The sequence below is a fragment of the Manacus candei genome, unplaced genomic scaffold (assembly GCF_025592945.1).
Source record: "Manacus candei isolate 608988 ecotype Guabito, Panama unplaced genomic scaffold, ASM2559294v1 h1tg000082l, whole genome shotgun sequence".
Classification (NCBI taxonomy): domain Eukaryota; kingdom Metazoa; phylum Chordata; class Aves; order Passeriformes; family Pipridae; genus Manacus; species Manacus candei.
In genome coordinates this window covers 2,411,827-2,426,913 of record NW_026138130.1, presented here as the reverse complement: position 1 = coordinate 2,426,913, position 15,087 = coordinate 2,411,827, and the positions used below count along the sequence as shown (strand labels likewise).

The window sequence follows — 15,087 nt, the reverse complement described above, 5'->3', positions numbered from 1 at the left end:
TGGATATGTATCTTGCCTGTATGTTGTCATTTGGGAGCTGACCTAACCCCACTTCTACGTTTTGGCTCTTCCAGCAACCCCTGGCTATGTCCCACCACCAGCTACTTTTGACTCTGAAGCCCCAGAGGCCGCACCATCTGTTAATGCTGCTGGTCCAGCGAGAAAAAGGAGTGGTAAAGAAAGCTTAAAATGTTTAAGCAAACAGATGAGATGGGAGTTGACTGGGGTACTGCACTGCAGCCACTGCATTTGTGTGTGTGTGAAGCACTAAATTACTGGCAGAGTGTTGTCTACCTTGAAATTTTACCTCATCAACTCCTGTTGCAGCTGAAGTGGAGATGTAAAAATATCCTACACCAAACAGGTGTTGGATAGTCTGTCTTCCTGGGAAAGCGGATGCATAGTGTTTAACAGTGAAAATCTAGGGCTTTCACTGATTGTTTTCACCTACCAAAGTGTTTTCTGCAGCAGTAAGTTCTGTCTTTGATGGATTCATGGCATTGTCTGGTCCTGAACCTGTGGCTTTGGTTCAATGAGTTACTCTGCTGTTGGCTTGGCATCCCTGCAAGTCCCTTCTGTAGTTGTGTCATCTTCCTTTTCCAGGTCCTCTTCCTTTCTCAATACTGTGTCTGAGGAAGAAGCATTAAATTTTGGTTCAAGCATTTTTTAAGATGATGTTCCACTCATTTTTGCAATCACTTCATAATACTTAAACTACATTGAGAACAGTGAGACTTGGTTTAATTTTGTATTGTGACTTTGTAAAAGAGAAGCTGATTATGAGGGAACCCCAAATGCATTTGACTCTTTTTATTTTTTGTCTGTGATCCTGGCTATGGATGACACAACCTATGCATGCTCCATGCTTTCTTAATGCTCATTAAAGTACAGGCTGTGCTGTTTGCCTGGCTGCAAGTGCTGTCTAGTGCAGAGCACAGTGTAGCCTTTGATTCTGAAGTTGCTTTTCTCTTTAAGGAAGGAAAAAGAAGGCTGATGGCAGCAAAGCCAGCTCTGCAGATCGTTCTCAAGTGGATGATAGTTCTGAGGGAAATCAGCTTGATACTGAGCTCTCTGAGCTGGAGAAGGTAGGTGTATATCCCTGGGGACTTGCAGGGAAGATGGGCTAGGGAAGGTGGCATAGAACATAAACAGGAGCTGTGAGAGAGGGGTTGTTCATTTCAAAAGTTAATCATGATGAAGTTCAATTCTGCTTTCTGGCACGTGCCTCTCCTCAGAATTTTGAAAATTGTGCCTGCAGAGGCCAACCACTCTCCACCAGGGAGTGTGGGCCAGGGCAGTGCCAGAGTGCAGGATTATCAATAATACTATTAGTTACTTCTGATTGAGACTATGGAGGGTTTCTGTTTAAGACAGCATCCCATCTCTCAAATTACTGCAATAACCTGCCATTCCTAGATTTAGGTCAGAAATTGTGAGATGAATCTGGAAAATGCAAACCCTGGTGAGGACCATCCCTCCTGCTGTTCTAGTCTGCTTCAGTCATGGGTGCTCATTTTGCAAACGTTCCTTGAGGTATTTAATTAATGTATTCATGATGAAGCATCTTTAAAATTATGCATTTTCATCACCTGCTAAGAACTATTTCCCAAACCTATCATGTAATGAACTGGATTTTATTTCTTGTTCTTTTGAATAAGCTCTTACAGTATTGTTATCATGTCTGGAGTGAAAGATCTGTGCTGTCTAAAAGAGAGAAGCCAGGGAAGTGTGCCCAGCTTTGGGCTCAGCATCCTGGATGCTGGGATCTCATAAACATCCCATAACTTCCCATGTCTACCAGTGCTACTAATAAATGTTATTCAGAGTCCATTTTATCAGTTTCAGCCAGGCAAATACACTTCTCCTGTGCTGTTGTACAGAGATGATAACTGAGTCAGATATGATAACAAAGTCACTTAAGTTACAGGGAATAAGCAGAATCTCAAATAAGTTTGGAAAGGAATTCATCTAAGCTTTATTTGAGGTCAAAAGTCTTGCAGGTTGCAGCCTTACTCCTGCCATTTCCTTTGCAGAGTGCTGCTGACAGAGAGGCAGGAAATCCTCTGGCCCAGCTGCAGAGCTATCGCCCGTACTTCCGAGAGCTGGACCTCGAGGTGTTCACTGTGCTGCACTGTGGGCTGCTCACCAAGTCTGTCTTGGACACAGAGATGCACACGGAGGTGAGTGGAACAGCCTAAAGCCACACTGATAAGGCTTTGTGTTACAACCCTTCTCGGAGGCCTTGGCACTTTCTGCTCCATTTAAGTGGACAGCAGGTTGGTGTTAAGATGTGTTGGTCCGGGGACCAGGACAGCATTTGACCCTAAAGAAAGCCAAGTACTTCAAGGCACTGAGGAAAAGAGGACTCTCCTGAGAAGAGCAGACATGTAGTGTAGCAATGTTAAAAAGAAAGTGATGTAAATATCACATAGAAGGAGAAAGATGCAGTATAACATGTATAGACCTCATGGAAAGAAAAGGGCCTTAATATTGAACACTGCTGGGCCACAGGGTGTAAAATACACTGAGTGACCACTTGCCTATCAAAAAGAACCTATGACATCTAAGTAAAGCCCATGGTGCAAAAAGACAGATGTCTCAAGGCATCAGGAGACTGGAAACAGCACAAATGTGGGATGGTGCCATGGAGGTGCTATCAGAGAGCAGGGTCCTGTGTATCATCTGGGAGCTTATATAAAACTGCATCACTAGGGATGTGGAAAGTAGAAGTGCTTCATTTTGTTACCTATTTGTAGGCAGACTGAGTCCATCTGGAGTCTCATTTTGTCAGGCTTTAGTAAAATGCATAAAATGTGAAAAGGCCATGGCAGGCTGGAGCACAGCCTGGCCTGCCCTTGCAGGACAGCTCTCTCTGTGCATGCAATCTTCCTCCAACTGAAAGACTTTGACAGGTCTCTTGAGCCATGTGGCATTATTTCAAATTACTTCTTGGCTGTTACTCAGTTGGTAAATTTCTGGGCTGAAACCTCTTTTTATCCTTAGGAGATAATTTTCAACATCAATGTATATAAATCAGTTCTTTGTCAGTAGTTAAGTTGTCCTGACATTGCCTCAGCTATGTTTAGAGCATCAGGGTGGCTTCATGCTTTCTGTAACCAGAACCAATGTCCCACACCTGCCATTGGGGAGCCATAAAACCCAAGCATATACCAAACAGGTCCCTCCCGAGGTTAACTGAGCCAGGAGTCATAACTGGAAATGGAGAGAGTGAACTTGAGCTTCAAGGCACTACAGTTACATCTGGGTCCTGGGATTGCCTGTTCTTTTAATTGCAGGCTCGTGAAGTTGTGCAGCTGGGGCCTGCTGAACTCTGCTTCCTTCTGGATGACCTGTGCTGGAAGCTGGAGCATGTGCTGCCCTCAGGCTCCACAAGGAGAGTGCCCTTTCCAAAGGCAAGTACAGCAGCAGGCAGTGGGTCCAGGCCTGGGCTGAGGCAGAGCACACCAAAGGCCTCCAGGCCTTTCCCGAGAGAGATGTTTTTCAGGATTATTTTCACCTGACAGTTAAATGGAAGTCTGAGGCCTAGCTGTGTGCCAGAGCAGCAATTGCTCTTTCAGAAGAGACTTGTGTACCACTGCCCTCACTGAAGTGTTTGCAGCACTTCCTTCTCTGCATATCTTACAAAAGGGTATTTAATGGAGGGAAATTCTTGTAGCCTCAAAACTCAAGTGACCCTTTTCTTAGCCCTCCCTGGGGAGACTGGCTGCTGCTGCATCCATGTTTCTGGTTTTTTTCTGCATTAGAAAAACTCCCCTGAGTGCAGGGACTCCTTGCTGATGCCTTTGGGAGAAAAGTAAACACATTTCCCACTGTTAAACTATGAGAAATTCACTACAACTTGATGGGCTCAGTCATATTTGTTGTTCTTTCTCCTTGTCTTTCTACCTATCTTAATTCCCACGTGAAGAGACTGCCTTCTCAACACTGAGTAAAGTGTTGGACTCTATGATCTTAAAGGTCTTTTCCAACCTAAATGATTCTATGATCCTACGTGTCACATCAGTTTTATTCTTGTAGTCAAATGTTGTCCACGTGTCTGAGTTGGTGGTGGTTGTTCAGCAGAAGCCAACTTTTCAACTCTCTGACTCTTCCTGATCATGTATGACATTGGGAATTGCACTGCTTGGCAACAGTCTAAGATGTAGCACTTGAAGTTATTCTCAAGAAAGGCTGATGAAGCAACTTTAATCTTTTGGGTTTGCTGCAGGAAAGAGGCTACAAGGATATTGGCTTTTCCCATCTGTGTCAGAGATCCCCCAAGGAAGTTGCTATGTGTGTAGTTGATCTACTAAAGCCACTGTGTAAGCACATGGAGAACATGCACAACTACTTCCAGGTCAGTGGGCTCAGTTTTTTGACTCAAAAAACTGTCAAGTTTTGTCTCCTGTGAAGATATTTTTCATTTTGTTTGTGGGGAAAAAGAGTCATGTGGTTTTCTTCAGGTTTTTTTAAACATGGAATTTATGGAAATGGATTCTTGTGCCCTTATCTTTCTTTGGGATGGTGTTTAATGAATTATTTGTTCTGTATTAAAGACAGTTGTACAAAATCAGGGTGCAGAAGATGAACTAGGAGTGAACATCCAGGAGCACCAGCTGATGTCCTCTTGCTACCAACAGCTGTTTCTAACTTTTCGCTCCTTATTTGCTTGGTGAGTTTAAAAGAAAAGTATACAGTTGCCTCCATGAGGAAAGCCCATTTATTGCTTCCTCTTCTTTTTCCTTTTCTTTAAAGTGTTTGTACCCTGCCAGTGGCCTGTCAGCCATGCAAAACAACCCACTGCATGGCTGGAGACTTTTAAGCACTTCATAGTTAGGCCAGGCTTTATTGTCTCATCCTGAGCTGAGCTACAACTGTAGGTGATGAAGCACTGACCTGATACAATTCAATCAATGGGCTTTTTGGGTCAAGACCAGCATGAGGCAGACTGGCAAACTTCGTATTTCATTGACAAAAAGCCTGTGCAGGACTATTCTTGAGTATCCAGCTTCCTTATTTTTCGTCTTGCACAATATGCACAATATGCCCAGATATGCATTTGTACCTGATTTGTACTCTTCCTTCTAGTCTGATGATGAACTGGACTTTTCCCCCCCCTCAGGAATGGTTTTTCTCAACATGAAAATACTGACTTGCTGAGATCAGCTCTCCAGGTGCTTGCAGACAGGCTAAAGCCTGGAGAGACAGAGTTTCTTCTTCTTGAGGAACTGATAAGGTAAAATCTGTATTTCACAAGGTTTGAAATGGACAAATTTCAAGCACTTTTCCCTGTTTTGTGTGGGCATAGTGGGTAAATGTGTGTTTGGAAGCTCTCACGGAGACCACGTTTGCTTCAAACAGAGCTTTGTATTTAGTTGAACAGCAGTGCAGTCAAACCTAATGAAAAGGAGACACTGGACTATAAAATATGCATGAATCTATGGATCTCATTTGTTTGTAGGCTGTTTTAGACAAGGAGTTTAGTAGGATTCACAGAAGGAATGAGCATGTTCTGGATAGTTAGGATGCTTACAGGTACACTAGGCAAAAGCAGTATATAAAGATGTTGCTACACTTAGAGTGGCTGGGGCTTGAGAGTAGTTTCTCAGTGACTGAATTTTGACATACTAGTGGCTGACCTCCCCTTCTTCAGAAGGGCACTGCTGGAGCCAGAATACTGGGATAGGGAGACCTTGGATCTGAGATGGTCTAATGCTTCCTTTTTATTGATGTGTTTCTGAGAGATTACTCTGCCTACCCTGTTTTTACCTTTTCCCTTTCCTGTCATATCTAGTGACAGTTTTCAGTACCTACTGAATTTCCAGCAGAGTGTTCCCAGCTTCCAGTGTGCACACATCCTCACTCAGCTCCTGATTGCCATCGCTGAGAAACCAATGGCTGGCTGGAAGAGAGAGAAAATGGGTAATCTGTGAAGAACCACTAATCTCAGATTAATTTTCGTGTGATCTTCTCCTTGTAAATCTTGGGTTCTATGTAGAGAGTGCATCTTCTGAGGGAAAGATTTCCTTTCTGTATCCTAATAATCTCACTGGGTAAACAGTCCTAGCTGTTAATAAAAGAAACAGCAGTAAATATATTGGAATGTCTTTGGTGTTGTTCTGCTGTGCCTCAGCCACAGGCAGACTCCAACTCTGTCAGCTGGTCATCTTAAAAATCAACTTTTAAGAGTTCTAAGCACAAACCTGTTGTTCAATTTTGGTACCAGCTTAATCATTGGTAATGGAGGTGATTGATCATAGACTTAATCCAATGTAGCTTGGAGACCAAGAGACTGTCAGGTTTGTTAGAAGTTTTGATTTAAGAAATCTGTAAGCTTTACACTGTCTGTTCACATTTACTATTACAGTGCTGTGGCCAAAAGGTCAAGTCTCTTGTTATTGGAATTCCATTTCTAGAAATGGATACCTGAAGGGCTGCATGTGGCCTAATTAAAAACAAACAGATGGCACACTGCAGGAGCTACCAAACAAATAAGGTTTAACATGAGTTTGTAGAGAAATGGCCAGAGGTGGATCATGGTTCTGATGTTACATGTATTCCAGGCCAGGAACACGCTAGATAGGCGTGTATTTTGTTATTGTGATATATGTCCTATGTGACCTTTCTGCTTTTTAGAGAAAATGCATTCTGACTTAGCAAAGTTCAGGCACGTGAAGGGTATCGATATTGTCATCTTTTAAAAAGACATTTGGACTCACTGCTTTTGTGTGGATGAAGGAGATTTTCTTGGATTCTTCTTTCAGTAAGTTATCCCTTATCTTTCCCAGCTTCACTAGCAAAGCAGTTCCTCTGCCAGTCGTGGGTGAAGCCCAGTGGAGACCGAGAGAAGGGCAGCCAGTTCAACAGTGCTCTGCACACTCTGCTCTGGTAAGGCTCGAGCCATTGCCCCAGGCAATGCCCAAGACACTCTTTTTCTAATAATTACTGTTGCTGCAGAGGGATGACCCCTCTGAATCATAACCCTCGTGCTTACACAGCTTGGCCTAAAGCACTGTTTCTACAGCATTGAAAGACAGTGAGTGATAGGAAGAACTGTTAGCCATGTTTACTAGACTAGACCTTGTCAGGGTGTATCAACACATCTGTAAGTTTATGTGCATACCTACACATATGAATGTGGGTCTGAACCAAAGTGTCTTGCTTTCACTAAGCTGAAAGCAGGTAAGCTCTCCCTAAAGTCAAGGAGAGCAGGACTGAGTATTAGGTAAAATACAATCACAGACTCAGAATGGTTGAGCTTGGAAGGGACTCTGGAGGTCTCCCTGTTCCAGCCTCATGGCAAGAATCCCGGTAGCTTTTAATGACATCACTGTGACAGTTCTAAGTATTGCTTTGGATTTCCTACATGTGATTGCCTTTGGCATAAGGAAGAGCTTGACTATTTTAAGCCAGTGTTCAAGGCCTTGTTGTGTTATTCTGCATCATATTTATTGATCAACTCTGCTGGTCTTGGATTTAGTGTCTACCTGGAGCACACAGATAACATCCTGAAAGCTATCGAGGAAATCTCCAGTGTTGGTGTTTCTGAACTGATCGACTCTGCCAAAGATGGATGTTCTTCTACATATCCTACACTAAGCAGGTAATTATATCAATAGAAACTTGGAATTCTATGATATGCATAATGGCAATTTCTGCTTTTAAATATTTAGTTTTCCTATTTTGTGGTCTGTTATGGTTTCATGTTAGTACTGCAGTGGGGTTCTCTGGGCACTTGTAAACATTCTTTTGGCAGTACACAGCAAGATAGGATATGGTTAGCTTTGTGTCAAGGTGGAATGTCCTGAGCATTAACACAATGTCGAGTTTATTGCTGTGAGCTATTTTAATTGGAGAATGAACTGCTGTCTGTTGTCAGGTGTGTTGTCTCTCTCTGTGCTACTGTGGTGGTATAAAGCACTCCAAAAGTCAGCATCAGAGGCCTGGGGTGTCTGTAGGGAAACCTGGGCTGGTATACAGTGTGGAAAAGCACTCTCAGGATGCTTCTGCTACTGGCATAGGAATTTGGAAGCGTGGATTTCAGAGTGTTTCTGCTTCTAGCACAGGAATTTGGAAGCATGGTTTAAACAGGGATGAACAAAGTTCCTGCACTTTAAAACTACCAGAATTGTCTTATGCTGAGAGCTGCAAACCTTCCACTGTGCACCCCCAGAGTTACAAAGAAGTGGTGGTGTCTAAGTGTGGTTCATACTGGGGAAGTGGTAGTGACTTCCCAGGATTCTCCATCTGTCTGGGCAATTGGGCTGGGCTAGACATGCTTATGAGTCCCAGGGTCAATCTCCTGTGATTTCTGACTGAGGATGCCCAGCTGGATAACCATCAAATTTTCCACATCATTCTGGTGACAAACAGCTCATCTAGAGGCTCAGAGCTGGCTTTTAGTTTTTTCACTTTCTCCACAGGCACACATTCCCAGTTTTCTTCAGAGTAATGATGGCTCAGCTAGAAAGTTCAGTGAAAAGCATCCCAGCTGGAAAACCATCGGACTCAAGTGAGGTAGGAAAATAAATCCACTGGACTCTTTGAGGCGAAGAAGACAAGTTAAACTGCACAGTACAAAAAAGATGTATAAACTGGAAAGGAATTTACTTTCTTTGTCTAGGAAATGCAGTCAGACAGCTTCATTCATCACCAAACTTGGATATACAGGGTAACATATAAGTAGCACCTTTTTTTCCTGATTTGTACCATGCCAAAAATCTAGTAGATGTGCAGTTGGTGTGAACTCCTGTGTGGGAGCACAACATTATTTTGCAACCAAGAGCTGCTCTGAGAATAAGGAAGTGAATTAACTCTTAGCATTTTAAGCCACTGATCAGGCTGGAATTGCCATGAAGTGTTTTTGCTGTGATAAATCTGTCTGTGTTGAAGCTTTGTTCCTCTGTCTTCAACAACAATGCTTTCAACACTGCTGAAAGCACATCCAGCAAGGTGAGAGGAAATACTTCATCTTGGGTTATTGTCCCCTTGCATCCTGTAGGTGCAACTGGAGAAGCTGCTGCGCTGGAACATCGCTGTGCGGAATTTCCATATCCTCATTAACTTGGTCAAGGTGAGGTTTTGGTTGTTTTTCTGCCTTTACCTTCAAATTCCCAGCAAAGCCTGGTGTATCCAGGTTCATGAAGCATGGCTGACTAGTGGAACAACCTGAAGGTGGTGAATAAAGCCGGTTATAATCTGTGTACAAGGGTTCCCATTTAGCTTTCACTTCAATACTACTTAATTCTTACAGCCTGCACACCTTACTACCACAGTTCTTACACAAATAATAAGCCTGTACAAAGACAGGGTGATGTAAGGAAGTGCAGAAAAAGGACTGGATGAAACCCCCAATTTCCTAGTACAGGGTTTTGTGACTGACAGAGTCCACTGCCAGCTGTGCGGGAGGCAGATGGGACAAACCCTTCTGGTAGATCTGGAATAACATCTGCCAGAAGAAAACGCTTTCCTGATGTACTCAGCTGAAGGCTGGCAAATACTCAGAACAGGAGGCTTGGATTCCTGTCTGTAACTTGCCTCATAACCCTCAGCTCCACTTTCTCTTGTGGTAACATAGGATCTTCCTTTGACTCCTGCTGACAGTTCATGCCATCCTGTGGTGATGAACTCAAGGCCAGCCCCACTGGATGAAATACTCCCTTCTTTCTGTCAGTTTTGGGGCTGGTTCATTCAGTGTCACTGAGTGTGACCCTGGTTTGGGCAGAAGATGACAGATACAACTGCACTTTTCTCCTTGCTTAGGTTCATCATTACTCTTTGCTTTTGTCATAGCTGAAGTAATGATTGCTTCCTTTATACTTGTGGAATGATCTGACTCTTTCTTCCTCTCACCCGAGTAGGTATTTGACAGCAGGCCTGTACTCAGCATCTGCCTGAAGGTGAGCAAGTGTTCAAAATACTGAAGAAAGCAGTTTAATAGCAGCTTTCTTGAATCATTGCCCATTACTGATCCTGTATATTCCAGTACAACCTTCACATGGATGTAGTCTTACTAAGCCTCTGGCAATGAATGTATTGTTATCTTGAAAGAATATATCATTATCTCATCTGACTTTGGGATGGTTCTTTGAAAAGGAGTTTAAATTTACCTTTTGGTATATTTATCATTCTCTTACAGTACGGCCGTCAATTTGTAGAAGCCTTTCTGAAGCTTGCCATGCCTCTCCTGGACCACAGCTTTAAAAAGCACAGGGTGAGCCTTGTGGGAGCAGAACTGTCTGGAACCAGTTGGGAAGCATGACTGATACTTGCTAGAAGGAGCTTCCTGTCTCTGGCCACATGTTGGCAGGACACTTGTGACCCTTATGACAAACTCGTCTGAATGTGTCCAGCTGTGCTCTGCCCTGTTCACTTGCCTGTCCAGTGCTCTCCCAGCAAACACTGTTCCCCAACTTGCCATCACTCTGGTCGAATGACTCCACTGTTAGCAAATGAAGTCCTTTCAGCCTCCATCTGCTTCAAAAGTAATTACCACAGAGGTGTCACTCTCAGAGTAGGAAGCTTGTGTGAGCAGGCAGGTTGCTCAATACAGAGCTTTGATATCTGGAGTTCATGTTGGATGTGTTTCAAATAGCACAACCCAGCAGTATGTTTTAAACTTTTTCTCTGGTTCCCCTATTCAGAAGTTGTACCCAAGATGTGACCAAGTTGTCTTAATTTTAATTGCCTCAGCTTTCACTGATAGGCATTCATTCCAAACTTCAGTTCAAAATGAGTTTCAGTTTAAAGTGCTTGACCTTATGACATGTGGTCAGACTTTTATTACCAGTTACTTGACTTAGATGCACAGTGCAAGTCTCCTGTGGCCTGATCCTGTTTGTCTGATGTTTCCTGCACACACACATCATACCTCTGTCCCATAACCCTTGGAAAGGATTGCTAGGACTAATGCTGTTTCAATATTCTTGTTTCCCTTATGGAAAAATTCTCTGAGAATGATTTGCTGGTCTACTTATTTATTGCAGGATGATGTGCAGAGTTTGCTGAAAACCTTGCAGCTGAGTACCAGACAACTTCATCACATGTGTGGCCATTCCAAGGTAAGATAAGTTCCAATTGCAGCACGAACTCCTGTCCTAATAATGGTTTCTTTCCCTTCCACTGCTCTTCCAGGGCATAGGCAGGTTCTACCTGCGTGCTTCCAGCAGTGTCTGTATAAGCAAAAACTCTGAGAGAAGGTGAAACAGCCTTGATTAATGGCCCAAAAGTTGAAGCATTTGTTCTGGAAGTGGCTAACTTGGATTTCAGATCAGGTTATCATTTTTAGGGACAGAGGTTCTGGACATCTTTGGTTGTTGGCATCTGTAAAGGGGTGTTTCTGAGGACTCAAGCTAAGACCTTAGAGACAGACCTTACACAAAGTATAGATGCCAGACTGATAATATGGGAGAGAAGCTTTGCCAAAGATCAACAGCCTTGTGAGTCAGAAGAATCAGCAAAGGTGGCAGACAGGGAAAAATGATGCTCAAAGTCCTCTTGAGGTGTCTTTTATGATATTATGTTGATACCAGGGAAGAGGGCAAAGGGAGGAGAGGAAGGTGGTAACACACAGTCTGCCAGTCTCTTTAGGAGACTTGGGACAGGAAGGAAGGAGAGGATTAACACTGCTTACAGTGTGAAGAGATGGTGCTTATTGCAACACAGAAACACATGGGAGAAGGCAGTTGGAAAGAACTCCATGTGTGCTGCTTTGTTCCTGTCAGACTCCTAAGAGGTTCAAGAACACATCTGAGAAGGGAGCTTTGCCAAAGTAGTTGAAGGGAGAAAGCCAGCTACCAGACTGGCTCTTCAGCCAGATTTGCTACCAATTTAGTCCAGAGCTGCCATCAGGAGCATAGAAATTTAGTTTGAGATCAGAACATGCCATTGCAGCTCTCACAAGAAGAGAGCTGGCACAAACCCTGAAGATGCTAAAATGTCCTTGCATTTGAAAGTGAAATCCTCATGCCTGCTCTGAAGTCACAATTCACCTTGGAGGCAGGATAACAGCACTGCAGGTTGCCATGTCATGTTTGTCTTTGCGCTTGGGCAGCATTTTCAAGTGCCATGTCCCATGGTCCCTGTTAGCACAGAGCTGTCATTAGTGAACACCCATGTTCTGCCACTGCTCTTGTACCTGCTGCAGTCTGAACAGGTCTCTGTGCCAAATCATTTTGCAAGAATGAGAAGGGAGAAGCTGAATATGGTCAAGTAAATGTATGCCGTGAATGCTCCATACCCATTTCAAACTGAGTTCATGCCAACATTTGTCAGAGGAACCTTGATTTCCCTTTCATACAGACCTAGCAGATGCTCACTGAGGTATCATGCAGTGTGACCTTGTTACTCTCCCTCAGAACATGTATCTTTAAGGAGCATCACACAATAGCAATCAGCTTCACCTGTCATTTCCTAAGTATTCGTCATTTCCTCTTTCACACCAAGCCTCTCTTCTGTTTACATATCTTATGCTGGACATAAGGACAGTTTCTGGAGGCAGATTTTTGCCAATGCTGTGGTACTTTAAGTCTCCAGACTGCCTGCAGACAGTTGGGCAGGTTCCAGGACTCAGAGAGCACTGTGAGTGTTGATTGTGTCTTTAGCAAGGGTTTGCTGATTTGGTTCTGATTAGTGCTGGTGATTGCTAGGTCCTGCCTGTTACACAGGCTAGAGAACAGCTTGCTGTTGGAAATCAGTTACTCATTCCCTGTTGGCAGAACTCGAAGCAAAGCAGTGCCCAGACATGTTGAAATCTTCCAAGAAATGCAGATGACCTGAATTCAGAATATAGCTAATGAGAGCATCTTAATGCCAGAAGGTTACAAAGTATTCTCATGAAAGAGGAAAAGACTTGTGCACAAAATAATTGCAGGTTTTGTCAGGTTGGCAGGTTTTCTGTTTTAGCAATGACTGTTCTGAACTGCAGATCGAAGCCTGTCGGGAGGAGGTGCTCACTTGGAGCTGAATCTCACACAATACCTGGCATAACTGCCCTTCCTCTCATGGTTTTTTCTCACACCAACTCCATCTGTTCCTTCCTGTCCTAGTTCTCCAAAAGCCCAGCTTCTTTGATCTGGAGAAACTGGCTTTGTAGATTATAGTGTGCACACATTCCATGTAGCTGGGATAAAGGGATTGCATGAGGCACTGAGCAAGAAAAGATGTGATTGAAGTGGTATACTCAGTACCTTTTCCATTTTTATTCCTCTGAGCTTGGGAATTCAGCAGAGGAGAGATACTAGCCTCTTCTCTAGAATTCATGACAAAAGCTGAGGCTCCTTCTGTTTTAATTTGGATTGCTGCAAGGGATCATTTTGCAGCCTTACACAAACACTGATCAGAGCTTTATTTTTTAACAATAGCCATAATTTGGCCAAGAAGTGACACAATCCAGGCATGGATCCCTTTTGTGGGGATCATGTCCCATCCTTCCCACCTGATAACCAATGGATTTTAAACAGCCAGAGCACTTAGGCAAGAATCAATCATAGTTGTGTTTTACTGTTTCATAGATTCACCAAGATATTGGACTGACCAACCATGTCCCTTTGTTGAAGAAGTCACTGGAACAATTTGTGTACCGAGTGAAGGCAATGCTGGCATTCAACCACTGCCAGGAGGCCTTCTGGGTCGGCATCCTCAAAAATCGGGATCTCCAGGTGAGAATTACTGCCCTGCCCGGGGCAATTACAATCTGGGAAAGGACAGTGCTCATCTTTCCCAGACAACTGTAACTCTGCCTTTGTGTAAGGACAGAGCTAAAAGGCCAAATTCAGTGTGACTGTAGTACAATCATGTCTAGCGCAGCAGAAAGAAACATTTTATTTCAAGATTAAGACCTGCATCTCTGGGGCTGCTTTGCTGGGAGGGTCTCACACTGAGGGGTCAGATTTGATTGTCTGTAATGAATTGGTATGGGGGAGATAAAGGTCACTTGAACACCTTCACACACTCTCGTGTGTGGTTTTAACAGAACCCAATCTTGGCTCTTGCCTTCATCTTTCACTGTAGAAGCAAGATAGTTAAACAAAACCTCTTTTTTTTTTTTTTTACTTGAAAGCTTTTTATTTAAGAAGGCAACAAAATGCCTATTACTTCCTTCCCACCCCGGGGGAAGGAACAGAGGCTGCCCCTCATACGCTCAGTGCAGGTCTTCTGCTTTCAACTCAGGGAGAAGAAATCTTGACTCAGCCCTCCGAGGAGCGGGACTCGGACGAGGGCTCGGAGGACTCTGCGGCGGGACCCACTGAGGAGGTACTTCAGGGGCCGCCTGGCAGCGCAGGCGGGGGCGAGCAGGGGGTGCAGCGCGGGCTCTGAGGGCGGTGTGTCCCGCAGGAGCCGAGCGGCAGCGGCACGGACACGGAGGCGGACACGGACACGGAAGGCAGCGCGGGGCGCGGCGGGGCCGGGCCGGCGCGGCCCTGAGGCGGCGGGCGGGCGGGCGGGCGGGGCCGGGCCCCGCGCAGGCGCGGCGGCGGCGGCGGCCATGTCGGTGCAGGAGGACCCGGTGCAGCGGGAGATCCACCAGGACTGGGCCAACCGCGAGTACATCGAGGTGATCACCAGCTCCATCAAGAAGATCGCGGACTTCCTCAACTCCTTCGGTGAGGGCGCAGGGCGGCGGCGGGGGCTGCGGGCGGGCCGGGCGGGGCGGGGGCCCGCGGTGTCTCACTGCCGCCTCCCCGCAGACATGTCGTGCCGGTCCCGGCTGGCCACCCTGAATGAGAAGCTGACGGCGCTGGAGCGCAGGATCGAGTACATCGAAGCCCGGGTGAGCAGCGGGGCGGCGGCAGGGTGGGGGGGGCGGTTCTGGCCTGGGGCCGGCCTTGGCTGAGGCCTTTCCTCTTCCCATAGGTCACCAAGGGGGAGACGCTGACATAGGCCCGGGGCGGCCCCGGCCCCCCGCCGGAGCACCGCCGCCCCCCACCCCGCTCGGGGCCCGCCGCCACCGCCGCCGCCTCTACTCGTGTTGCCAATAAACCGCTGTGCTCCTGCCCTGCCTGCTCTCTGCCTGCCTGCCTGCCTGGGGCCGGGCCAAGGGATGCCCGGCTCCCTGCCACCATCCTGGATGTCTAGAGCCTGCCCCTC

The 15,087-nt window shown here is 45.4% G+C and overlaps 2 protein-coding genes across 2 annotated transcripts in view; both read left to right on the top strand.

The window, feature by feature from the left end:
- The window catches only part of FANCD2 (FA complementation group D2), a 36,041-nt gene extending 21,723 nt beyond the window's left edge, over nucleotides 1-14,318 (top strand). The window contains exons 27-43 of the mRNA XM_051811302.1: nucleotides 75-173; nucleotides 976-1,085; nucleotides 2,034-2,180; nucleotides 3,297-3,413; nucleotides 4,229-4,357; nucleotides 4,557-4,672; nucleotides 5,123-5,236; nucleotides 5,795-5,922; nucleotides 6,789-6,888; nucleotides 7,481-7,603; nucleotides 8,424-8,517; nucleotides 9,002-9,073; nucleotides 9,861-9,899; nucleotides 10,139-10,213; nucleotides 10,986-11,060; nucleotides 13,512-13,658; nucleotides 14,170-14,318. Coding sequence (XP_051667262.1) covers nucleotides 75-173; nucleotides 976-1,085; nucleotides 2,034-2,180; nucleotides 3,297-3,413; nucleotides 4,229-4,357; nucleotides 4,557-4,672; nucleotides 5,123-5,236; nucleotides 5,795-5,922; nucleotides 6,789-6,888; nucleotides 7,481-7,603; nucleotides 8,424-8,517; nucleotides 9,002-9,073; nucleotides 9,861-9,899; nucleotides 10,139-10,213; nucleotides 10,986-11,060; nucleotides 13,512-13,658; nucleotides 14,170-14,316 — 1,832 coding nt within the window. The 3' untranslated portion in view covers nucleotides 14,317-14,318. The remainder of the gene's footprint in view (nucleotides 1-74; nucleotides 174-975; nucleotides 1,086-2,033; nucleotides 2,181-3,296; nucleotides 3,414-4,228; nucleotides 4,358-4,556; nucleotides 4,673-5,122; nucleotides 5,237-5,794; nucleotides 5,923-6,788; nucleotides 6,889-7,480; nucleotides 7,604-8,423; nucleotides 8,518-9,001; nucleotides 9,074-9,860; nucleotides 9,900-10,138; nucleotides 10,214-10,985; nucleotides 11,061-13,511; nucleotides 13,659-14,169) is intronic.
- Nucleotides 14,319-14,456: 138 nt separating this feature from the next.
- BRK1 (BRICK1 subunit of SCAR/WAVE actin nucleating complex) lies at nucleotides 14,457-14,994 on the top strand. The gene is made up of 3 exons (XM_051811582.1): nucleotides 14,457-14,603; nucleotides 14,688-14,770; nucleotides 14,854-14,994. The coding sequence occupies exons 1-3, from the start codon at nucleotides 14,486-14,488 to the stop codon at nucleotides 14,878-14,880; spliced, it is 228 nt and encodes a 75-aa protein (XP_051667542.1). The 5' UTR covers nucleotides 14,457-14,485; the 3' UTR covers nucleotides 14,881-14,994.
- The last annotated feature ends 93 nt before the right edge of the window (nucleotides 14,995-15,087 follow it).